General features: G+C 46.8%; 1 protein-coding gene across 1 annotated transcript; it reads right to left on the bottom strand.

Annotated features, from left to right (window-relative positions):
* Window positions 1–116: 116 nt before the first annotated feature.
* LOC135379189 (ionotropic receptor 25a-like) lies at window positions 117–26,905 on the bottom strand. The gene is made up of 17 exons (XM_064612432.1): window positions 26,863–26,905; window positions 25,960–26,079; window positions 23,785–24,096; window positions 22,038–22,213; window positions 19,622–19,675; window positions 19,446–19,571; window positions 19,177–19,344; window positions 14,735–14,857; window positions 14,244–14,351; window positions 13,967–14,164; window positions 13,011–13,210; window positions 10,015–10,154; window positions 9,418–9,667; window positions 5,378–5,577; window positions 2,282–2,414; window positions 2,096–2,223; window positions 117–468 (listed from the first exon to the last, which is right to left on the bottom strand). The coding sequence occupies exons 2-17, from the start codon at window positions 26,015–26,017 to the stop codon at window positions 323–325; spliced, it is 2,520 nt and encodes an 839-aa protein (XP_064468502.1). The 5' UTR covers window positions 26,018–26,079; window positions 26,863–26,905; the 3' UTR covers window positions 117–322.

Raw genomic sequence — 26,905 nt, 5'->3', positions numbered from 1 at the left:
GTACGCCTCCCTCTCTCCTCGAATAAGAAGCGATAACCCTATCATTCGTGGCAATGGTTGACGCAGAGCGTGCTATGTGATGAAGTTCAGTTTTTAGAGTGTAGGGGCGTGCTATGTGGTGAAATTCATTTTTAAGCGTGTAAACACGAAAAAAAGAAAAGAAAGAAAAACGCACTTTCACTGTTCGAAATCGCCGACTGAATTACGTGTCCATAAAGCAGGGTGTTCTCATGGTGGTCTCATTCACAAGTAAGTAGACACGGACTCAGCTCGTACTTGCTAAACTATAATATTGCAGGTAGAAGTCCCCGGAGGTGCTGCTTCACCGCTTGAGGCCCGGTGCGCCAGAATAGGCCTTCACTGCCACCACCTTGGAATTTCCTTTGCGGTTCTTGTAGTAACAGTATTCAAAAGCAAGAGTGATGCAGGCCATAACGACGCCGATGAAGATGACGATGAACACACCACCTGTGGACAGTGAGAGCAGCCAATTGGAATACATTCCTCTTATTCCATACACGATTGTGTCACAAGCAGGGATATTCCCAGGACTTATTCGTCTCGAGGGGGTGTTGGTGTTCCGTATGGGAGTTGTGACACCCTTTGCTATTTTTCTGTTGTTGTTTTTTTTCTTTTGCCTTCCTGGCAGGCATTTGGGGGTGTTGGGAAAGTCCCTGATCTTTTGAAAGCTTTGGGTACACTCTTAAAAATGAACTTCACCGCATAGCACACTCCTAGCCAACCACTATCTCAAATGATATCGTTATCTGCCCTGGTTCGTTGAAAACGGGAGGCGTACGCCTTTTTTGTCACAATTATGAACCGCATAAGTGTCACAAAAAGGGGTACGCCTCCCGTTTTCAACAAATCAGGGCAGATAACGATATCATTCGAGATAGTGGTTGGCTAGGAGTGTGCTATGCGGTGAAGTTCATTTTTAAGAGTGTAAATGTGAGATAGCAGTCATTAATTACAATGCCACTGCGGGATAAATCACCTGCCTTCAGAATTTTGGTCGTTGGCACCTATGTGTCTAATTTCCCAGAAGCTTGTTCTTCTACGTATCAAGTGTCATAAAATCAATTTCTCATTTTACCGCGTAATGGGGTAACGACGCGCCTGCCCACAGTGCTCTTTGGCTCAGTGGGTATTTCCCTCTCTCCCCTCCCCCACTACGCGCTCCAACAAAGAAGCCGCCCCCAAACCGAGGGTCTGGATCCGCCCCTGTCTTGGATTTCCCTCCACAGCTGCCTTTCAACGTGGAGTGGTATATATAGGAGGCATAGTGATTAGGAGACTGGGAGGTGACGAATCCTCCGAGGTTTTCACTGAGGTTTTCACGGGTTTTCACTGGGCAGCACAGTATGCAGCCACAGTTGCTTCGAGGAGCGGAATAAAAAAAAAAAAAGCTCCGCCATGTTGGAATGCGGAACCCAACCCCCAACATACCCCCCACGAACTCTGCTGCTGTGGCGGTGATGAGGTAAACATTAACGGTGTGAGCGTTGCCGCCGTCTATAGATATCGCAAGCGTCACAAAGGTTACTCCACGCAGTGTGTGGCAACCACCGGAGACCACATCAGTGGTCGGAACTACGAGTGGTTTCACAGCTTTCTCGCTTCCCCATTGGACCCTCGTAGAAGAGCGGTAGACAAATTCGGGTGGCCCCACAGACGTGCACATGGATCTGTCCGCTCTCGCTCGGATAACCAGATGCATCACCCGAAATCGCCATCATAAGTATCGAAAGGGAGCCAGAAGAGCCTCCACGACATCATGGGAGGTAGAACACGCTTCTCCTGGATGATAGCAGATGACAGGAAAAACTCGTACGACTTCGATTGTCGGTTCATTACATTGACGTTGCGTGTCGTAGTACCTCCGCGTACAGCTTTGACGTTAGAGAAGTGAGAACCATTCTAATTCTGCAACCGCTCCAATTGGTTCTCGTAACTGCTGAGTTTCAGTATTTGCTGTAAAATTTGGGTTCACATCGCTGCAAATAACAGTGATAACTCCTAACGTTGCAGCAGGGTGTCCATCACTGGCAACCAATTTGTAGCTTTTCTTGGAGCCATGCCCAACTTTTCTCACCGATGTTCCGGATGCTGATGCCGTCACTCTGGCGTTCGCTGTCGTCGCAAGTGACCTTGGCAGGGTTCTTGTTCCACCAGGTTTCTTTAAGGCCCTCCAGGCGTCGCTGGTTCAGTAGCTTCAGGATGCTGCACAAAAGATTATGTTAGCTTATACGGCGCGTATGATTTCACAGAGAAGGTTTACGCGCTGGACAGCTGGTCTTTGAGTGGAGAGTTTTGCTGAACCGCGAGCGCCAGGGGTTTCCGGCTGAACTCGCTGCCTACAGACACCAGGTCGCAGTTGGTCATGGTCGCGTACTTCACTTGAGTCGAATCGGCTGGAAAGAGAACAGCATCGACAGATATATCGATTTCCTTCATCCTTCATATATATGTATACAGGGTGTTCAAAATTAAGCTTTCACGAGCGCTACGCAAACACAGCGATGACAGGAAACCGGATGATAACTTTACGCTACTTGTGCAAGAAACAGGTGCTGCTAATTATGTAGCACCTGTTTCTTACTCAAGGAACAGAAAAATAGCAGCCAGTTTTCTTTTGTTCGCCTATTTATAGTGCTACTGAAAGCTTAATTTTGAACACCCTGTATATATATCCTTCATCGACAGATATATTATCACTTCGGAAGCAGAAGCTAAGCAAAACTGACGTCATGCTGTTTGATGGTCATTGTGAATTGTCGTCGTTACCATCCATCCGTCCGTCCGTCCGTCCGCTCACAGCATACAACTCTCATAATGACTAGAAAGTAGAAACCAAGGTGGTGGGCATCTCAACCGCCATGATAGATACGGCACACCTAACATGATCTCATACAACCTCCTTGCGCGGTTATCGTATGTCGCAGGTACTGTATAAAGCAGTAGAGCTGCAATCGGAGAAAATTTATCTAGTCGAAAGTCTCACTTCTCTTAAGTCACAATTTTCGTGCTCATAGTCTTTAGACAATGAAGATTGTAAATTACGGGCAACACGTACCGTGTCCAAGTTGCGCATTGCACGTCAAGTACGGCGGCAAAACTACATTGCACGCGCATAACACTGGGTCTGAAACATAAGAACGCTACACTGTAAAAAAAAAAAGGTAGAATTTTCTACCCAAAGTTGCAGCAGGACAGTACTTCTACCATTTCGTGCCAATCCACACGCGACTTCTCCCCCGTGGGTATAAGAGGCGGCGTCCCTTTCCCTTCCTCCTCTCTCTCACGTTTGCTCTAAGAGAAAATGGTAGAATTTCCTACCCAAGCTGGTAGAACGACGGTTTCTACTCTGTAGTTGGTTTCTACTCTGCAGTTATACCCAAAGGGTCAAACTGGTTCGAGTAGAAATGTGGTTGCAATGCAGCTCTACCTAAATGGGTAGAAAATCATACTTTTTTTTTCTTAGAGTGTACGTACTCATCATGAGCAGCAAGTCAGTCGGGTACATAGGACGCGTTAAGCGGCTGCTTCTAGAGTCACTAAATAAGCTACGCTTAGAATATCGACACTGAGTTCCAAGAGCGAGCATGCGCCATTTTGTTTCCGCGCCACGCTCCCCACGCGCACGCGCACTGCGCACTTTAGCGCACGATGCCACCTATCGTGCGCGGGTGAAATGTTCCTTTCGTTTGCAAGCAGCAGTTGACCGCCTTGACCTCACCTTGCATCTTCGGGACGCTCTGGTGGACAATGTATGGGTTATCGGCTTATCGCACAGCAATCACACACGCTTCTCTATCGCACAGGGAGCATTATGTTAGCCGTCTTTGATCCTCAACTGGGGATGGTACCGGTGTGTGGTGCGGAAACAAGATGGCGCTCCTGCTCTCCCTTGGACCTCAGTGTCGATACTCTGAAGCGAAACTTATTTAGTGACTCTAGCTGCTCCAGAGCGCGAGTGTTTGGCACTCCTACCGTTAAGTGGTTACGCTCGAGCTCCGAGTTTCGTACGTGAGAGCGCCCTTCACGCCCCAGCTTTTGGAGGGTGCACGAAACGTCACGTGACCTCTTCCCTTCTCTCCACGAAAGCGAAGAAAAAGGACGTGGGGCGGCAGAGCGAGTAGAAAAAAGAGAAGGAGCAGAGCGAGCGTGGTCGAGCGACGTCGCGAGCGGGCGGAGGAAATAGACGCGCATTTTCGGCGTTGGGAGAGGAGAGACGTCGAGCCAAAAAAGAAAAAAAAAAATTGTCATGCCAAACTTCTTTCACGAGGTCGGCGAGAACTGCCGAGAACGATATACTCGCGACCAATAAGGTGGCACAGAAAGGCCACGCCTCCTGGGTTTTCGTCTGCTTTGGACGACGGAATGCCACTGTGGTGGGAACATGAAAATCGTGCGCTCTGACGGGGCGGCGGAAATGCGCCTCTACTTCCGCCGCCCGCTCACGACGTCGCGTCGGGCGTCGCCAAGTGAGAACTGGCCGTAATAGCTGCTCCAGGAGCACGAAACTCGGAGCGCCCGCGAAGGAGTAAGAGACCAGCTACTTAACGCACCCATAGATAACTGTTGCTTGACAAATTGGGGACTGTTTCCCACAAGACGTCGCCCTGAGCCGTTTTACTGCAATTTTACTCGCAAATTAAAAATATTCAGCGTTCCGTGTCACATGTATAAATGTTGTGCAGCACAACATTTATACATGTGACACGGAACGCTGAATATTTTAAAAGCAAACAGGTTTCCAAGCAACAAGCTGTTAACATAACCTTTCTGTCTGCTGCGTTACGGTACCTTTACCCGTTCGAATAGGACGCAAACGATGATAGGAGACTAAACAAACGCACTTTGCACACGGAGCCCAGCGGAGAAAACACGACTTGGATTGGATTGGATAGCAGGGATGCCGACGCGGACTGGCGTTTCCCGCATTGAAAGGCCGTGGCCACCGTGGCCGCGACTCCCGGTCTTGGACGCTGGGAGGGGGAATCGCCTCTGTACAAATCCTTTGCTCTCCCTCATTACTCTCTCTCCCAGCTTTTCTTCTAGCCTCTCTCCTTGTGATTTCTACGGCTCAACGGAACGCCAGTAAAAAAAATAGTGAGCTGCCGTATCGTTGTTTCTTCGTCCCTTTCGACGGTCATATGAGTGTTAGAAAGAGACCTTCTTATCTGCAACTAGAAGAAGCTTTCATTTCTCAGCTCCATGCATATCTACGGACCTATATGACACTAGCCTATCACTGCGTTACCACGCACTCCGACCAGAGTTGCCCACGCTGGCTACGATGAAGAGCTGACAGAAATCATTTTTAGAGCGTCGATAGAAATATTGAGTGACACCCAGATTAAAGCGCACTCACCAATGAATGCAAAGCCCTCTTGTGAACCCTTGGATTCCTTAACACGCATAACGCCCTCCTGGAAGGAAGTGGGCATGTTGGCTTCTTTCATGGTCCACCAAATCTTGGTGTATTTGTCACTGACTGGGTAGTCCCAGACAGCCAACTTGGCTCGCTCTTCGTCGCTTAGAGTATCGTCCAGAGACATATTTTTCCATATCCTGAAATCAATGAAAGGCCCTTTGCTCTGTGTATAGGTACTGGAAGAGAGCATCTACACTGATTCGTGCAAGCAGCAAGCTCCGCAGCGAAAACAATTTCAAGCGCCGAATTGCCACTTCGGATAATTTGAAGTTATTCATTAGATATTCCAAGCATCTTCTTCCCTTCAACTTGTGGCCCATACGCTGGTCTACTTCAATAGGAGTTCAATACAACTTCAACTAGGAGTTCTTACCTCCTTTAAAGAAACCAATTGATCGATCCACGTCGGGAAACTTAGCATCGCTGATCACTCACGTTAGCGCACTTATAGGACAGTCCTAATTCGGCGTTTTCACCTTCATTTGCGTGCTTTAATACAATATTCGTCCAGTAGCTGGACCATCACGGCCTGCTTTATTGAGAGCGAGCAAACCACTTTCCCAAATCCCGTCGGCGGAACGTGGACTTGACATTCCCTAAAACAGCCGTTCGCCGCACTGGAATGTACTAGAGTCACTAAATAAGCTACGCTTCAGAGTATCGACACTGAGTTCCAAGAGCGAGCATGCGCCATCTTGTTTCCGCGCCACGCTTCCCACGCGCACGCGCACTTTAGCGCACGATGCCATCTATCGTGCGCGGGAGGAATCTTCCTTTCGTTTACGAGCAGCAGTTGACGGCCTTGTGCTCACCTTGACATCTTCGGGACGCTCTGGTGGACAATACATGGATTATGACACAACAACCATACCATACACGCTTCTCTATCCCACAGGGAGCATTATGTTAGCCGTCTTTGATCCTCAACTGGGGATGGTACCGGTGTAGTGCGGAAACAAGATGGCGCTCCTGCTCTCCCTTGGACCTCAGTGTCGATACTCTGAAGCGAAGCTTATTTAGTGACTCTAGAATGTACCACGTGTATCGTGTACAGCTTTCAGGCTTATATGTTGGTAGGTACTCGCTTTCTGTCTGTGTCCTGAGATGCTTCTACCCCAGAACTCGAGTGCGGGACGAGAGCACACGTCGTCGCAATACGAGGTCAGATTGATTGGGTACACAGTAGATGACTAATTACAATCAATGTGTTGAGGCTGAGTAATACTCCGCGAACGGGTTACTTCGTTCAGCGGCGGTCATTTTTGAGACTTTGTGTTGTGTCGTCTGTTTTTCGTCTTTTTCCCAGTCTCGGGTTTTTGTCATGGATGTATCGTATCCGTGTTGGACCCGAGTTAACAGCACTCTCGTTGCAGTGTCACTTATAGACCAATATTTGGGTGCCGCTTTATATTTAATTTTCTTTGTCATCCGAGTTGATTGCATCGCATATTTAAAGAATATATGAATTCTTGACAAAATGAAGCGTGATGAATTACCAACCGTTTCCTAAAGTAGCTGTAATACTGCTACCTTTGTGTATACACGAAGGAATATCAGTCATTAATTGCTAGTACTAAAGTGACAGATTGCCAGCAGCGCAGTATTTACGAAAAACATTACATATTACCGTAGATAGCCACTCTTTGAAATTATTTTCAATGAGAGGTGTAAGCCGCTGAAAAATGAGTACTCAGTTAAAAAGCTATCCATCTAGCCTTCCTTAGGTAACTATTTTTGAATTGGGGCACGTAGAATCTGTAGCTATTCTACATCGTGGGTTGCCGACCTCCACTGCTCGATCACACACGAAAACACACGCAAAAAAATAAAAAAAATAAATGCAGACCATCAGGGAAGGTTTTCAGCTGCACTTGTAAGTGACTTTTGCTGACGCTGACGAAACGTTTGACATTGCCGCTAAATTTCCCGTGACGGTCTGCAAATTTGTTTTTAAAATGTTTGCGATATGTTTGCAGAAAGGTTATTAATTTCTGGAAGGGCACTCCGAGAGAAGGAAGAGACGTACAACAGGATAACAACGTCTCTTCGTACGCCTTTTCATTCTCTCCAAGTTCCTTCCCATCATGACCAGCTGGCTTGCACCTTATCTCTTCTTCAAGGTTATTAAAGCTGATCCCTTAATGCTGTATTGACCTCCACCGTGCATGAAAACATGATCGAGGCGCCGGATATGCATATACGGCATTCGCGGAAAGATCAGTCGTACACTCACCAAGTCGAGTTCCGGCAAATCGGTTGGCATGGGCGGATAGACATAGCCTTGGCACGTTGCGAGTGCCGTAACTTTGCCGGCTGCGCACTGAGCAAACGCGAAACGTGCTTAGGTCGGCGTCGGGTATAGGAGCTCTCGAACAGGGTTGCGGAATTGGGACACCCATTCCATTCCAATTCCATTCCCAGGAATGGAGATTTCTGATAACTCCATTCCTTTCAATTCTTCGGAATGGAAAGGTGTGGTCAATTCCCACTCCTGGAATGGCTCGGCAACCCCATTCCGTTCCTTTAATTCTACAAAAACAAAAAACAAAAAGAGAAGCAAGGAAGAAAAATCATGCATGACACCCTTGAGGCTTATGCCTTAAAACGTAAATATAATGCCAGAGTAATGCCAATACTTCCCACCTCTGCCCCCCCCCCCCCCCCAGACCATTCCATTCCAATTCCATTCCAGGCTCTGATAAAACTGGAATGATTCCGGAATCATTCCAACTTCGGAGGGGCAACACCGCAACGCTGCTCTCGAATAGTTAGTTCCCACTTGTTGACGCCCAACGCAAAGTCGCGGCGCGAATGGTCACTTCGAAGGACGTCGCCAGAGAGCATATTTTTCGTGTTCACTATACGGAGAGCTTGCCGCTATGTCTCGCAGCTGACGAGACTCTTCAGGGACTGCTGTCCTTGCGAAAAACGCCAAGCAGGTGAGGATTGGAGCGTCAAGCAGAGGCTTCTTGTCGGGATAGACAGAGTCACTCCCTCTTTGGAGTGTAAGACTCGTGCGAGTTAATGTTATGCGGGTGAGGGTTCATGCGAGGAGTTTGCCTGCCCGTAACAAAGCTTCCGTCAATCGGTCTTTTTAGCATTATTTCCTCCATGATCGTATGAATGTATCATAAGGATTATCTGGCGTTATCTGACAACGAGAGTGCTTTGTACACGCCACTCTGGGAGTATTTTAGAAGTCGCGGCAGTCAAACCGAAACTAGCGGGGTCGTAACACGGCTGACCCCCAAATTTCGAGCAAGGTTCTCGCTCCATGCCTCCGGTTTGGATGTTCCGTGGTTATGATCTCAGCTCGTTGCCTGAGACCCCTTTGTAAAGTGGAAACTTCCTCTGCGACCGAATGGCTCATTATTTTTGTGTTTACTTCTCCCCGCACTTCGCGGAAAACGACCGGCCACCGTGGGGTTTTACCGTTGTTCCTCCCACACACGTGGTCTGGAAGCCATCACCAGATTCTGACTCCAAGACACGCAGGATCAGGTTTCTGTGAGCCGCGCCTCGCACATGTCCGTAGCCGACGAGAAGAGGTAATAAATTTTGAGTTCGAAGACGTTGGGTCAGTCGAGCTAACGGTTGTGCGGGGGGTATATTTTTGCTGAGTGTTTCGTTTGAATAGCGCGAAAGGAGGACATCTGGGGGACGAAAAACAACCCAGAGAGCGGGGGAGTTTGGGAAATTAGAGGGACTTGGCCTGCGGACTCCGTAGCAAACGGACCTGCTCGGAAGCCCGGAGTGACTTTGCCATATGATGTAAATTTTGTCCACTTAAAATCTATTGCTGTAAATAAACCTGTTACCAACTATTGAATATCGTCTGCTGTCGAGTACCTACAACTCAACCGTCATCATCACCGACAACTGGCAAGCCACGGGGATTCAAGAGAGAGCGAGAAAAGAACCAACTTTACTCCCTTTTATCCAATAAGATCAAGTAAATATATCGATGTCATACTGACTCGTAGAACTTGTCCTCGATATGCGCCATGCGTTCGAAGTAAGTCATTGAAGAAGTGTCCTTCTGCGGCGCGTACTTGATCTTGTACTGCTTGGCCAGGTCGTCGAGGGACTCAATGGGAGAATCCAGTCGAGACACAGTGAGGAATGCAGCCAGATTGGCTGTGTATGAAGCAATGATGATGAATCCGAAGAGCCACCATGTAGCGGCCACTAGTCTTCCCGACAAATTACGCGGGGCTTCGCCTCCACCTGGACAACAACAACTTTATTTTATGATAATGACGAGACATATTTTCATATTGAATTGTCATCAGGAAGAATCCTACACTCTTAAAAATGAACTTCACCACATAGCACGCTCCTAGCCAACCATCATCCCGAATGACAACGTTCTCGATCCTGATTTGTTGAAAACGGGAGGAGGAGCCTATTTTGTGCCCATTATGCACGGCACAAAATAGGCTCCTCCTCCCGTTTTTAACAAATCGCGGGCGAGAACGTTGTCATTCGGGATGATGGTTGGCTAGGAGCGTGCTATGTGGTGAAGTTCATTTTTAAGAGTGTAGCTACGAGAAAGCTTATGCCTATGAACTGACCTTGTGGCGTCAGCGAGGTCATGCAGAACCAGAGACACTCCTTGAGGTTGAAGTCCCGTTTCTCTTCGTCGTCTTTGTATTTTTCCTTGTTGTTCCGGTAGCTGTATGGGCTGAGTCGGTCGAACAGGTACATGAGGAAACTAGATCGAAGAAAATCTTTTTAGTTGGTCACGATCCAGAGATTCTTTTATGATAATGTTTCGCACTAGTGTAGCTCTTTCGTGGGAAATAGAAAGGGTATCCGGGAGAAACGATTGGGTCAGGTGCACATGCATCTATCCGGGAACTCCGCTTTATGCAGACAAGTGCAAAACCGAAACTAGCGATCATCACATTGGCTGGTCCCCAATTTCTTTTTGTTTGTTGCTGATTTTTGTGTGCTCAAACAGGGCTCTCATTCCTTCCTGAAAATTTCTTTCGAGGACACCTTAAAGGGAGGCTGCGACCAGAAACGTGTGTATGCGACCAATACGGTAATGTTCGGCACAGTCTACTTGGTCAAAGTTTCTCTCTTCCGAAAACAGCGAACATATTAACTAAACGAGTTTTAAAGACTCGCACTCCATCTGCAACTAAGGGAGCCCCAGCGATAGTAACGTCACGATGACGTAAGCACAGGGGTGCCATCCAATGTATTGCTCTATAGACGAAAGCGTGCTGGGCGACAGGTCATGGTCACACATCACGACAAACGTCACCGCACACGTGACATTAAAGATGGTCCGTGATTTATTGGAAACAACGCGCTTTCTCGTTTTGTGCGCCGTTTTGGACGTGTTTCGATCCCGGTAATTATTTTTAGCCGACAATCTGGCAGTAAAACGTGCAGTTTTGTACGAGGGCTTGTACTGTTGACCACTTCCAAATATGCGATGACAACCTCGCATTAAGGCACTAATGTGATGTACTTAAACTAAAGAGAAATGTCGCGGAAGAAGCACCGTATAGTTAACGCTGGCCAAATACGTTCACCTCTTGACTTCATGCCAGGGGTGCTGAAGTGGCGGCCTTCAACGACCTGCAATGGCCTGCTGCAGGCCCGTGCGAACGAGTTCATGTATCGCACGAGAAATTAATCTATCCAAGGGCACGTATACGAAGCTAGAAGATCAGATCAGAAGAGACACGCTGCCAAAGCGGCGATGGAGCCTGACTGTGATCCTGCTTTCCACGTCAGGGATGCGCTTCCGACAGAGGCCGCCACCACATGTCCTCACGCTCAATACTAATGGCGAATTCGGGAGATCATTTAGTGCCAACTTTTTTTTTTTTTTTTTGACAGATCCCGCCCATGCTCTCCAGTTTTGCCAGATTTCGAATGTTCGCGTGGCGCTTCCCGAGCGCCAGGAATTTGCCAGCTAGCACTTGTACCACCCGCTCTTGAAGCGACCGGGCAGCAGACTGCCCAACTGTATCCGGTGTCGTCGCATCCGCATCCCGAGGGTACCGAGGGCCCTCATTGGCCCGTACGTCCAAGTTCACATGGGTTAGCAGACGACAGAACCCGAAGACGAGCGACCGCGATGCCCCAGCGTGATCCAAGCGGCTAAAAGCGCTAGATTCCTGGCACTCGTGTTCGGGTGACAACGGTCACGTGATCCAGCGCGGGCGCCGGCCTAGCAATTTCCAAGTGCAAGGCCGTGTTGCCATGAAACGACGACCCGAATTCGCCGCAAGTGAAAAGTTCTCAGTGAATACGCCGACTTTCGCGTACCACTGTGAGCTCTGACGCGCTCGTGGAGCACGGTGTTTAGGCGCCTTCCCAAGCACGCGATTTGCCGAGCGACAGCGACAATTTTTTCCGTTCCGCGCAGGCGGTAGCAACAGCAGGTTTCTGGTAACCGCATGGTTTGTCTTCCGGTTCCGCTCGCATATAAATGGTTCAACGAGAAGCCGAGGCATGGACGGCTCCACAAACACGCTACCCAGAAGGTGACATTCCGAACACAGACTCTCCGCGACTCGCAGAAGCAGCCAGTCCCGAAAATGTTTTCTACGATTTCCAAACAGTCGTTCTCTCAACATCTGCTCTTACCATACATTCCATGCACAGAAACGACTCCACTTTATTGTCGGTGATGAACGAGGAGTACCTTCGGAAGTTTCTCTAAAGGGACGTTCCAGTCGACCTAGATTATGGACACTTTTCTTCCTACTATATACTTTGTTAATCTACGCTTGGCATTTTTTGTGTGTATCGTTTCCTCTCCTGCAACAACCCTGCAAAAGGTTAACAGTACGAATAAATAAATAATAATATATTTAGAAACTATAGTGTCATTTTATTTCTCCTGGACCACTGACCACGTAACGAAAATCCCACGCGAAATACTGGTGTAGTTTGACTGTTATTCGGCGGAATAGATAACAAGAGCAGACGCCGGATGTTGAGAGTATTCCGGAATTCCCTCTCTAGGAAAACGAGAAAACGTCACTCCCTAAACAACCAATCAGCATACGGCCTTGAGAAAACACATGCTGCGGTCGTGCGCCTCATAGAGTCATGACCTTTAAATTCCTTTATTTAATATTTAAGCCCTTTACGGACGAACAAATTAGTCGAGTAGATTGTCGGTCGATTCGAACATAGTGGCTTCCGGAGCCCCTTTAAGCACGCCGTCATATCTCAGTGCGATATGAGGACCAGCCTAATATCAAGATAACGTCAACTTACTGCGCAACTCACACGCGGAAGTAGCCAACGGTTGAGAGCGATTTTAGGCGCTTTGTGAAAGACACACGAATAGACAAACACAACGGGGCATCCATTTGCCTCGTCTTGGTTACTTTCTGCCATCTGCATTAAATGCTGTGTTGACAGTATCTCAGCGTATGTCAAAGAAGGACCTTTTTTTTTCACAAAAATAATGGCGCAGGTCTTCCCCAAATGTGGAAAATATCATTGTTTAAGGTTCTTTCCAAAGCTACTCTTGTTCTTTTCAGAAAGTACAGAGCTATATATGGAATGGTTCTGAACCGCTTCCGTCGGCCTTTACCTGGTGAAAAAGTAGGCAGCTAAAATGCATCCCCAGACATTGGCCTCGAGCACAGTCAGGAACTTGAAAAGGGACGGCTTGACGTGCGGTTTTTTCATGAGGATAGAGATGCCCACTAAGTCGTAGTAGGGTACCGTAAAGTCCACCACTGTTTCGCGCTCTGCCATCACGGAGATGGGACCTAGAGCGATGTCTGCGTTCTAGACGAAGAAAAGTAAGCAACTCTGTAGTGACAACTAGGGCATCTAGAGCAAAAAACAAAAAAAAATGCATTCTCTAGCACATGATTTTGTCACAAGTGACACGTTCCGTCTGTTTAGCCTCAGTCTTGAGTGATATATTCTGCATCGCCGCCACAACTGGGGAAAGTACTTGCCATCGAAATCGCAGTGTTGGTGTATGGCTGAATTAAAACCGGAGCACGGAACACGGACAAGAACACACAGAGGAACACACAGGAGAAAGTGTCGTCTGTGTGTTCTTGTCCGTGTTCCGTGCTCCGGTTTTAATTCATACTTGCCATCCACCAGAATCGATCACGGTTTTCATGTGGGGCTCAAACACACTACAGATCTCATGAGTGACCTCTGCGGCATAGCACTTGGAAACTAACCAACTGCATGTGGTTCAATGGGCCACATTTTGGATGTGAAAAAGGACCATGCCAAAACAATTTCCTAAGAATGCATGATGGCTGGTGGATGTAATGACAGCCATGCTCTCGGCGGCCGACTTTGAAATCTGCTTGTACTGAAACGGCGATCATCTACGGGAGACACAACGTAATAACATGGCGTCAAATCCTCGCCAACCTCGGTGATCCCTCGGGGTCGTGTCTCTGATCCTTCGTGGTGACTTCGGAAACACTATTATGTTGTGACCTTCATGAACAAAAGTTCTTTTTGAAAGGATATTCCAGAGCAGGCCTTCCACACGTATCGTATTTCAGGGCGTACCTTGTCGACGAGCTCTCGAATCATGCCGTTCCACTCCTTGGTTGTTTTGTCGACCGAGCCGAACATCTTGTCTTTCACCTCATAGATGACGTACTCGAACTTGAGGATTTCTTTGATGGCATCGATGAGCTCGATGCAGTAGCCGGTAAATTTTTCCTCGCCGTCCGACGTATTCACCCGTACCACAAAAGGGGGTTGCTGCCAGGGTAAAAAACAATCGAACAAGGTCATAGAGGGGCTACGCTTAGAGGCAGAATAGCTTAGAATTCCTGCTTACGACGATCGTAGTGATGCGAAACACGGTGACGGCCGCGAAGGACTTAAGGTTCACTCCTTGCTCGATGGTGAAGACCCCCGTGGGGTCGCTGTACTTCCAACGCGCTACCTAGAAAGGTGGGAAAAGGAGATATTTCCAACAGACACATCGATGGCGGTTGCCACGCAGTTGGGCCCAGCTACCTAGCCCAGCTGCAGAAACTGAAACCCCGCGTGGATGCTCATTTCTGGCCAGCAGCACCCGCTCTATACGGAGACCACCATGTTTGCATCGGTATTCCAACTGCACGAAGAGCAAAGTTTGCGTGCCTATATATTTTTTATTGCGCAAAGTTAGGTTACCACGATTTTTTTATCGCGAAAATGCTTGGTCCTGTGCCACCGGAAGTTCGTAAGGAAGCAACGGGTTAAGTGCATAAATGTGGGGCTGGGATACTTTATCTGCGCACACCCTGTACTTTCGGCTCGACTTTGCTTCCATTATATAGTTACCTTTTTAGGAGTTCGCTGCTGTCCCTTGAGGAATGTGAACCTGTACAAGTCCATGATGATCTCCTGGAAGCTGTGCTTTGAGTCCCGCAGAATCACTTTTCCGTAGGCGCCTTCATACATCATCTGAGGCAAGAAGAAAGGCATTATAAAAACACTCCATAGGCTTGATACTAGTGAGAAGCGTAATGAGTGATAACACTAATAAAATCAGTCGTGTCATTGGGAACACTAATGGCTCAAGAACAGACCATTGAGATGCGCTGTATATAGTGAGAAGGAGGTTTTCTTTTCAAGACAAAACTGTATGTGGGCGTGAAAGTGAGACTTGCGCACAATACAAAAAAACAGAGATAAACGTCGTACCCCCCCCCCCCCCCCCCCCCCCGATACCTAGTACAGCCCCGGTCAACGTTAATAATAGCACTGGGAAAAACGTGGTCTCGTTCCCGAGCGCGATTACAGCAACCCTTGGGGCCATGATGAAATCTTAATTGAACAAAATTATTCTGTTAGTTTAACGCAATGAGTTCACTTAACATTCCCCCAGTTCCCCAGTGGTGGCTGTTATCGCGCTGGGAAATGAGATCGAATATTTTCCAGTGTTATTATTAAGGTTGACCTGAGCTGTGCAAGCTCCGTGTTCATTTAGCGCGAGTAGTTATTCGTAAATGATGATGCCGAAAGTGAGCCCAATTAACATGTTGTCCCAATATTTAGCCCCTGGGGAAATGCTTGGCTCAGGAGATTTGCGTGGAAGGGGATACCGTGAAATGACCCACTGTCGTCTGCTACACCTCACGACGTTGCTCATCCGTCGGGAAAACAAAAACAACAAAAATACAGTTATTTCTTCCGAAACGTAGCCAGGACAAAAGAAGCAGTGCTGGGAAAAGCCAGAACTGTCTTCATTACCGCTGCCCGAGCCACTCCCGAGCCCGCTATAACTTCATTGAAATTTGTGCAGTTTTGGAGCAAGATATTTCTTAGACATGTTCCTGACAGCCGAAACGATAGCGACCTTTGTGATGATTTTGTTCCGGAGTTCCACTTTACCTCTGCCGCACGGGCACGAGAAATGTCGTTAAGTTCTTAGTGGCTTCAGTCTTATGTCATTCGTGCGGTGCCCCACCGATATACTTAATGACAGTTTTCTGAATGACAGTTTCTGCCTAATGAAATGACCACAACTCATTCGGGGACGAAATGCCTACTCTTGTTCCCATTTGCTGCGCAGAGTAACAATTACGTAAACCCACTTCCGTACGGTTAAGGAAAGTGCCTCAGGACGACAACCAATTGTCCAACCAACCTTGTCCGACCAACTTGTCCTCCTCGGGAGGACGAGATTATTTCATTATTTGAGGTTACACTACTATTCTTTGATAAAGGAACAATTGGAGTTGTTTGAAATTTTCACCGACAAAATCAAAAGAACGGAAGATGGCGCCCGCCAAAGGGGCGGCATACTCTGTGCAAGTTGAACTGCTGCGCAGGAGAGGGGGAAATGGACGGAGAAATCACGTGGGAAGCGTTCCTCCCCTCACCGGCCGGCGCACAGTAACCAGCGTGCTCGATGTTGTGGTTGCGGTTACTTCGTTGCTTCCTATACCCACGTGGACTCTCTGCGTCCAGTTTGTTGTGCTGGAGGGCTGCCAATCATGTGCCGGGTTAGCTTACGTCACAGGTTGAGGGAAAGGGGGAACTGAGGAGTTGCACGTGGCAAAGGGTAGCCCAACGTAAATACCGTTGGCCCCATTAAGTTTCGGACAAGTTAAATTTTAAACGCCTTTTATGGCGCGTTAGGTGAAACACATTGGATACCCCTGGCACACGACAAATTGAATGGCATTCCCAGCGAATGACATACGCACCAAACATCATTCGTTTGTATTGCTTCGAGCTACACAAGGAAACAGAATGCCAATCGCAAATTACGTCACTGTCGATTATTCAGACACCAGGGCATAACATATGGAGCTATATACAGGTATACATTCGTGATATTCTCATTTCTTTTTCTCGAAACTAGCGAAACATTAGGTTTTCCGACAAAATTTGACTTTCGCAATGAGTTGAAGTTCGCAAAGTTCGCAATGAGTTTGCAGTCTTGCATATACTGTTAGCATGTTTCTTTCTACAAGGTGGAAAACCATTGCCGATGCCGCAACCACCAAGAGTTCCGCACTTCCGACAGTTTCGATTTCGCAGCGTAGTCGAGCCTGGTCTAGCCACACTGATGGCGGTTTCCTTGAAATGGGGAACGCTCACGTGCGTCCGTTGTCCGTTGACAGAAGTAATCTGTTTTCATCGGTGATTTTACTCGTCGATTTACCTCGCTTTTATCATAGCATCGTCAGGAACAACATAAATGCGAGATGTCGCTAAGAAACAAGGATATTTTCGGTGTTCTGAGAGGAAGGTGTAGTGAGTGCGAAGATTGCAAAGAATACAAACGTCATTCACCGCAGCTGAAGTGCCTATATTGTTGCCACAGCCCTGGTTCACACAATAAGCTTCATATACTGGGTAAGTGTACATTTTGTGCTATGTAACGTGCATTATTGTGATAGCAAGAGCTGTTAGCGCATGTTTGTTGTGATTATGGCAAGCGGTTTGTGGTCCTGCATGTGAACGCCACTTGCGCTTGCTACTTTTCTGCCCTCAATTGGTCGCCAAGTCGATACACCGGTGTGCATTTTTTGAGCTGCGGATATATCCATAGAAAACACGAGTATCTATAATTCGCGGCTTCCTACTCATTGTATTCTTACGATATTCTAAGACTCCGTCGTGGAGTGAACGCCTCCCAGCATTTATGCTGTTCTCTCAGCGTACCTTGTGCTTTCTACGGATGTAATTCAGCAAAACATTTTTTCATCCACACTGCTGCTAAATATGGATGGCTGTTCTGCATTGTTGCAAATAGAGGCACACAACGCAACAAGTTTGATCGTATTGCTAGCCTCTGATTTCATGTATGTAACGGTCACGGCACATTTGGTATACATAATTGCTGCTAGGTATAATGGGCTGCTGAGGTTTGCAGATGGAGCAGAATTAGATGCCGTAAAAAGGGCCGCCTGTTGAGGCTCAGATGCCAACGACACATGGATAGAAGGTATGTGATCTTTATTTATTTTTTATTTTTTTTTCCTTTTGGCATTTGTGGTGGCGCTTCCCTGCTTGAAAGGTGTTCCATAAAACTCTGAGATGTGCTACAGGTTATTTATTGGCTACCTGCTTATTTACTTCATCTCAGGAAGTTCTTTGAGCGGAGGGCAGTGGCTGGAGGGCTCATCAGAAAGCGGTATATGCACAAATAACATATTGAGTGGTTTCGCAAATGTTTCTCTCAATGCCCAAACTTGTGTTCCCAGGATCCCACATGCAGGTTCACAGGCCGTCACCTGCGCAATGGCGTACCTCCCACGCTGATAACGCAGCTGTCAACCAGCTTCTGATACTATTCGAGGTTACGTTGATAATTTGAGTTTTCTCACAGATCTGATGTTCATTATGCCTGAGCCATACAAAACACCATGTGATTGGCTGCCCTAGCTAGTGCACAGCACTGCTACGAATGTAGTGTCTCCTGCATTACTCTACAGTCTACACTCATGTTTCCCAAGGTTGTGTGCGTTTTACGTAATACTGTGTCGTTTGCGCTCGCCTCTGCAACACGAATGTGGAATAAATTTTTTTCAGCTGCAATTTTCTGGTTTGTTGTGTCTGCTTAGCTTAGCAAAAATAAGTCAATTGTTCTGACTCGCGGGCTTTCTGCACAGTTTTATGCATTACTTCTCACTTAAGGATCGTTCTTCTTTTCATATATCTCTGGTGAAACGACCATGGCCTTCTCCTCACATCAGAATAACGCTTGTGCACAATGTGTCAGCATGTGGCCTTTCAAGTGTTCGCAACGTCAATGGTCATACAAGACCTCTAAATAGACTCCTGTTTTTGTAATACACATATGTGCAAGATCTCCTTTTCTGTTGGCGTAACCTTTACGGGCAGGTTCTGAATTGAGGGCCGTAACCTCTAATTAGTGGGTGTCTTTGTAACTTTTATAAAGGGTACTGCTCAGAGGGTACTTGGTAACTTCTGAAATAGAGGGCAAAATATTGCGATTTTTTACCCTTTACTAAAGGGTACCGAGTTAAGAGTGTATCACAAATCACCTAAGGATTTGAAACAAAAGCAAGGACATTCGTCATCGTGCAAGAAGGTCCATCTTACCCTGAGCACGGCCAGTAAGTGTAGTGAAACACTGATGGAAACGCACGTTTCCATTTTGTGACCACGTATGAATGCCCTGTTTAAAAGGTCGTCTCCTCTAACCATCCCCCAAAAGTCTTTCTTTTGTTGACCCAGGGAGGTAGTACAGCTCTCGGGAAGCTATGGCTTGTGGAGATAACGAAGGACAGTAGAATCCACCTTGCCTGAGTCATGGCCGTTCGGAAGGATATCTCGGACCGTTGCTGGATGTGGGCGCTAGTCATAACAGGATCCGCCGAGCATTGTGGGTAATCGAGCTTCACTGGGAAGGGCCCTTCCGTGATCGCTTGTACCGCCATTCGGGTGACGTCCACGTAGAAGGCTACGTCAATCTACAAGGAAATCGTACATGCGTCTGGACTAATTGCTGTGTGCTTTCGCTCGACACCAGCAACTGCGCAGACACTTGGAAGATAACATAGTGGCAACTTACTTGTGCCGTGAAGGGCGACGGAAAATCTCTCCGTGTCGCTTCGTCCAGCTGCTTGTTGCTGGGCATTGGGTTCATGACAAGTGCAGTTACGTTAATGCATTCTTCGCACTTGGGCGAATAATTCTCCTGTAATGACCAGAGGATGAAATGAAGAAATATTCACCAATGAATGTTACCTTGGACACGAGGAACCAGGCGAACTGCATGTTGTTCCACTTCCTGCGTTGTGCCTGGAACACATAAAGACGTTCAAAATGAAAAATACGTCGTTCGTACAGAAAATTTGATCCAAAATTCAAGCACAATTGAAGGATTTCTGCATTCCAACGGGCAAAATTCAAGGATGGTTCAAATGTTATTTGAACCTTCCTTTGGAGTTTCGAATGATGTAATGCCCGACACAGCTTGACATTGACATCCAAATGCTTTTGCTCCATGTTCATTGCTTCATCAAATACATAGCAACCAATGTTCTGATTTCTTCCCTGTGTCTTCAAGTTGGGAAGGAAAACACAGCCGCAGACCATCACATGGAATGTACGCGTATCTTTTTTTTTCTTTTCTTTTTTTCTCTCCGCAGGTGGAGCTCCTGGTGATTTCACTATATACGAGGACATTTGTTGCAAAACATGAGCAACATTCACAGAAGAGCTGGAGGAGAGGGCGCTACCTTCATTGTCCACGAAGTCTCAGCTTCTGTAACTAGATCATGTTTCCTACAGGACAGAGTTGAAGACGACAGGTGCATTGTCACGCCGATGTCTAGGGACGTTAGGTTTCCAGCTCACATGTAACCAGCGATGAAGAGCTGCCTTCACTCGCTGCTGCTGCAGTACGCGCTTCGAGATTAGTAGACGACTTTTCAATGCCCGTTCGGCCATTGTGGCGGCGTCGATCGTTGTTCGGTTGGGATTCTACTTGGGTCTATAGTCTGACCCTGCAGCGATGTTAACGTTGCTTTGAGTTCGAGGCAAGACACAGGACGGAAGAACACACGGCAGTCTGTATCGTCCTGTGCTCCCCTCAGACTCAAGGCAATGTTAACATCAAGTGAACACCAGCTAGCTTGCCTATACTCCTGTTATGTTCACTGTTTATGCCCTACCCAGGTAGCCTGGAACATGCACTTTCCGCATAGCGTTTCCTTAAACATGAGACATACGCGTTGAAAGTTGAAGCAACGCCTTTATGTATATGAAACCCAGAGTGTCCAACAGTGTTCCCTCATCACAACAAACTCCAAGAGGTGCGCTCCTCCTTACTAAGGCTTATTTACAACTCCGCATCACTTGTAGTGCGTTGATTTCGGTTAAATTAACGAGCTCTGCCCGCATTATCGAGGAATACAAGGAGCAATTATACATTTAAGGAGTTTCAAGCCCCCCCCCCCCCCAATAAAATGGCACGCTTGGGGAACATTTTCGTGCACTTTCAAGTGACTCGATATACACCGGCCCACTGCGTCTTTGTCTTTGGCTCACTATGCCGATCGTCACAGTGAGGACGCACCTTTAGATGAGCAGATCCTGCTCCCAGCGACACTCCAAAAACAGAACTTGACCGAATAGCACGCTCTGAGCGGACGAGCCATATTAGCAAGAATGATAGGTTTATCACTGCAGATTCGGAGAGAGAGGGGAGAGTACGCCTGTTTCTGGCAATTTAGATATACGACAATTGCCACAAAAAGGGCGTACGCCCCGCTCTCTCTATGAATGAGAGTCGACAACCCTATCATTCGTGAGTGAGTAAAAAGAAGAAAAACGTGGAGAAACTGGCACCAGCAACGTGGAAGCTGACTACTCCATACAACGTGTACAACTCTGAGCGCGTGAACGTACATAGACACTTCAAGTGCAGACACTTGCGGTAATGGTTGGCGGCTGTCAACTTGTGTCTTTAAGCCCGAATCCCATAACAAGCGACACGCGGCAGATACACGCGAGAAGCGACAAAATCGACGTCACTGCCGCCACACGAGCGTCAAAAAAGCTTTGTCGCGGCTCAATATTTCTGCATCTACTCCCAGTAGATATTTGTAGCATGTCGCTGAGTTCGTTGCCTGTTGTTTGACAAAACCAGCTAGATTTGGCGGCGTGAAACAAGAACTGAACGCGTGGGCAAGGGAGAGGGTGGAGAGGGCAACCAACGAAACTAGCAGACGAAGAAGTGGGCGGGGCGTTGGGTACTTCAACCGCAGCGCCACTGCGTTACGGCGACTATTACATAGCACCTTCATTACAATTTCTCCTCGTTTTGACGAATGAAATACTATTTTTGGTATATTTATGGCAATTTACAACTTAGCTCGAATAAAATAAGCATTGCTTCTCCAAAAACATCATTTCTCTGTGACGAAATGTCGCTGCTCAAATGGACCAGGAAGTCGCGCCATGACCAGACGCGACAGCGACAAATTCTGCAGCGCGTCGCGTGTCGCTTGTTATGGGGTCCGCGCTTTAGAGTGCAGCCGACGTTGTGACGCCGTCCATGACAGAAAAGACACCATTTCTGATGAAATGGTGTCTATAGTCAAGCAAGCTGGCGGATGAGAAAAGCAGGCTGAAAGGAGGAAATTTTTTTGTGACTGACCAACTTGAGCGCGTTGTTAAGTGTCCGGCTGGTGCCGAGTACGAAAAAGTTGGACACGTCCGTCGAGTGCATCATTCTTGCTTTGTTCTCCAAGTCTTCATACGTGTCTTCCACTTTTCTCATGATGTGCCGCGTCGGGATGTTCTCCAACAGTCGAGCATACTTGTGGTCAATAACTGGAAAACAGTTTACCTAGCTTTCAGACCGTGTGGTGGCTGGAAAAGGTGTGGCTATACCAGAGCATAAACGAAGCTCACTCAGAATTCTCTTAGCCGCAGTTGCAATTCTGCACACGGATCGGGTGCTGACTCATATGAGAAAGTCTGGTATCCTTTATAATGCCCTCACACGAGGCAACGTAATCACCAGTGTTGTACATAGCGCCGCTACCGTATTCACAGCATTTTTCAGTAGCGGAGTAGCGATCGCGCTACATTGTATTGCTAACGGAAAAAGCGCAAATATGGGTAGCCGTGGACTCTTTCTCAGCTACTACTACTTTTCATAATATGGAACACGTGAACACAGATAAAGAAAACGAGATTACGGCGAAGCAGTCAATTTTTTTTTCTCGTTATTCCTTTTAGTTACTCGTTAATCAGGCAGATTGATGTGACGACCATCTCCCTCGGTGGCTCAGTCGGTAGCGTGTCTGCCTGCTCATCCCAAGATCGCGGGTCCAAACCCGACCGAGGACGCCAGCAACTTACTGGTGGTAGTGTACAGGTTGCTCAGTTAAATGTGCTGGCTCCAGATTTGGGCTCCCGTTAAAGAAGCCTCAGGTGGGCCAAACTAATTCATTAAAACCCGACCACGTCGCGCATGAGCGCAATTGTCTCGCGACGATAAAGTCCCCAATTACTATTATTCTCCAATTTCATTAACTCTCAAAAGCTGAGCGCAATCCAATATTAAGGAATATAATTTGCGCTATTCCGTGAGCTCACATTTGCGAAACACAGACAGGTATGCATAATATGGGCTACGAAGCTATAGTTTCCGTCATATACAATGAGCTGCAAAACTTGTGTGTCGATAGCACATTTCAAGCTGTGTTTTTCAACTGTATTGTTCGGAGCAGATAAACGAAGCGTCGTGTCTTTCGAAACAGGAATACGAAAATATATCGGAAACGTAACGAGATATCGGCTATAGTCATTGCCCTCCAACGCGCCGACTTTGTTTTAATATGGTTGTGAAACATCTGTGGCAAGATAGAATTACCTTAGCTTGCACAGGTTGCCGAACGCGATCTAGTTATTTTCTCACATCAAATACGTTACACTGTAGGTATGTGAGCCACACAAAATGAAGAAATAATATTATTATTCGGGAGTCAGTTTATGTCAACACATGCTTATTAATGCTCTTTGCACACGCAGAGCACGCTGGGTTATACGCAGACAATTAACTTTAGAGCAATTTATTGTTTACAGCGTTTCACATGCTTAGAGAAAAGTCGTACAGTTTTTTTTTTTTGTTTTTTTTTTCTGTAAATACTTCATAACGGAGGTGATCCTCTGCCTGAGGAACTCATAGACCAGGAAAAAGCGTCAACGGCAAAATCAGCAAAACGAACACCCAGTACAATGAAACACGGCCTCCCGCGCTGCAAAGCATGCAGGCACGTTCAACACACTAATTCCATGAAATTGGCGCTGCGAGAAATGACAGACTATCGGGTACAAGACACTTCTGGGAAGGCCTCTGTTAGGCCTATAGGAATAGGAAGGACGGCTATACTTACTGACAGTCTCGTCGTACAGGATGCCTGCAGTGTTGAGGTCCATGTGAACGCACAGGTCGCGTATGACCTGCGTGTACATGTCTCCCGGCGGTGTGACGTGTACCAGGTACTCCTTTTCGTGCAGTCTCAGACCGTTCCATCCGCTCAGCTCGTAATCGTTGTGCCAGCCGTACGTTAGGCTTAGCGTCGGGATGCCCATCTTTCTGGCCATCTCTCGGACGACCGTCGACAAGCGACTTATGGTACTGCCGGGCTCCCGAACTGCATCCAACAGCACCGTCGGAGGACTGGTCGCGAACACTTGCGAACATACTGCACAAGTTTCAGCCTTCTAAGCTTCTTTCACGAATATGGAAGTCAACAAACATAACAGCACGACACGGATTACCGCACACCCAGCAAAAACTATGCACCGTATATACAGGGTGTCCCAGCTAAATGTGACCATATTTTTTAAAAGATATATCTATCACTTTTTCAGAGATGAAATCAATGGCAACGAAGGGCACCCCCTAGGAGGGCATTAGAAGACTCCTAAGGCAATGTCTTACTCTTTAATTATAGAAGCTACGAAGTTGTTCCATGAGCACATCTGATCTCTTCGGTCACCAGATACCAAAGCCGTTTTCAAAACAAAAATTCGTTCCATAGATCGTTCGCAAAAAATTCGCGAAGCCATTTTTTTTGTGTATTTTGTTTGTTTACTATTTTCGTTTGTTTTTTTATTCATTGCGCATCTCTAGAGACTCGTCTTTTCTTCACCCCCAATACGAGAAGATGAAAGAGCACACTATCGCCTCTGGGCGCCTGCGTCCTGGAAAAAGATTAAAAGAAAACGGAAAATGGAGCCCAAGATAAGGGCAGTTGCGATAGAGTCACCCGGTACATTTGTTTTTGTTTTGTTTCCGCAAAGTTAAAGCTCATCTTCGACATATGAGGCGGCATTGTGCTCTTTCACTCTCTCACACTGGGTGAAGGAAAGACGCATCTTCGAAGATGGGCAATGAACAAAATAAAGAAAAAATGGAGTTCCTTCACGAATTTTTGCGGACGATCTACCGAACAGATTTTTGTTTTGAAAACGGCTACGACATCGGGTGATCGAAGGGAGCAGGTGTTCTCATTAGGACAACTTCGTAGCTTTTATAATTAAAAAGTTAATTAACGATTTTTAGGTAATTAGTCATTCGACGGTTGAGCAACAGATGACCAAGAACGTCCGCCGGCCCAGAGATGATAGTTAAGTGAAAACAGGATATCTATGGCCCTTATAGTTTTTTAATGAAAAATGTGTATCGATGATGATGATGATTAGTATTTTTATGGCGCTGCAGCGCCAAACCGTTGTCAAAAGTGTCACTAGTTAAAAATGGAATGTATCGAAAAAAAGCACCCTGTATAGAGACAGGCAGATATCCCCTGTAAGACAGTATGTAACTATACTAGATGACTAATTACCTAAAATTCATTTATCAACTCTTTAATTCGAGGCTAATAATAATGGGCTTTAATAATGGGAGACAGTCCATGAATTTTTTCTAAAAATCCTGAAACGTACTCCTCAGAAGCGCAGGGAGTCAATGTCAGAGGGCTTTCGAGCGATGGAGATGATTGGAGTGGCTGCTCAACCGCATGGCGGCCCAGATAAGCCTCCGACGTCGAAGGCGCGCGGTTTCGGTACATACAAAAATTCCTCCATTGATATTTTAACGGACATGCTCGTTTCGGGATTTTTTTTTTATAAATGGAATAGCTTTGAACGAGGTCTGCCTCCAATTACGCTGACTCACTTTTGCCCCCCACATAATTAAAGAGTTAATTCACGATTTTAGGTAATTAGGCATCTGTAGCCACGTACTTCCTTCGAGAGGATTTCCGCCTGGGCCATTTACTCAACTGCAAAAACGGCATCGTAGCTTTTTAAAAGGGTCTGATGCCGATAAATAAAAAAACAAATAAAAAACACCCGGTATATCATCGATGCACCTCCATGCAGTACGTACATTGCAAGCACACGGCCCGACAACAATTCTTATGCATGTTTCATAATTTCTACAGTATATGATGTATAGGTGTGTTCACGTGATTGCCGTCATGTGCAGAGTAAACGCCATTTCTCTCTCTCTTTTAATGCCGGTTACGCCTCACCCGCTTCTCAATAAATGAAATTCTTACAGCTCATAACAGTAGCTTCCTCCGTGAGTTGTACTACTTCATGAGTGACGTTTCCCATTTTCTTGAGAGCTTCTGGAATTATCGTCCTGGCCACATCATTGCCGGGCTCCACCACCACAACTGCAGGGTTAAAGTGGGTTATTCTCAAGCATACAACTTGGCGCTTTTCTTCTTTTTCTTTTTTTGCAACTCCTGGAAGACACGCAATTTGACTCCGAGCTATTTTTTTAAACGCAAAACAGATCCCCGGCGGGTACTGCTGGATAAAGGTGTGCTTCTTTTATTCTGCACCGCCAAGAAACTGCGTACAGAGCAAGTTTGCAATAGCAGTGCACATGCTTGAGGAAATAGCCGTCGGTTGGATGTGACCACATCTTGTTAAAAGGGTAGTGGGCCGCACCTTATGTGGCGAATTTCCCCATTCATTATCATTAATTTATTTGTTGTTGTTGTTGTTAAAAGGGAATGCAGAGTGTTAGTACCGAGAAGCAACTGTTTCGGAACCTTTCAGCATGACCGTCCAGCACTCGGCGATTAGCAAAGCAGACGGAAATATCTCGCTAATGCTTGTCAAAAGGCTGCCAAAATGCTGCCAAAAAGCTCACCGGCTGTGCTCATACACTCGAAAACAGAACTTCACCGTATAGCACGCTGTGTGCCAACCGCTGTCACGCAGTTGCTGCTTCTGATTCGAAGAGGACGGGGTATGCCATTTTGTGTCAATTTGTATATACGATAATTGCCAGAAAATGGCGCACGCCCTCTCTCTCTTCGGATTACACGCGATAACCCTATCATTCGTGGCACTGGTCGGCGCAAAGCGTGCTAGGCAGTGAAGTTCTGTTTCTACGTAAGAAGTGAGCCCCTGACTCAGCATGCAGGAAGTCCTGTCAGCCGACTTACCTATGTGAATGTTGTTTGCTTGCACGAATAGCAGCGGGACAAA

Source organism: Ornithodoros turicata, chromosome 1 (assembly GCF_037126465.1).
Source record: "Ornithodoros turicata isolate Travis chromosome 1, ASM3712646v1, whole genome shotgun sequence".
Lineage (NCBI taxonomy): Eukaryota > Metazoa > Arthropoda > Arachnida > Ixodida > Argasidae > Ornithodoros > Ornithodoros turicata.
Note: the sequence above shows the minus strand (reverse complement) of the source record. Positions and strands in the feature narration are given on the sequence as shown.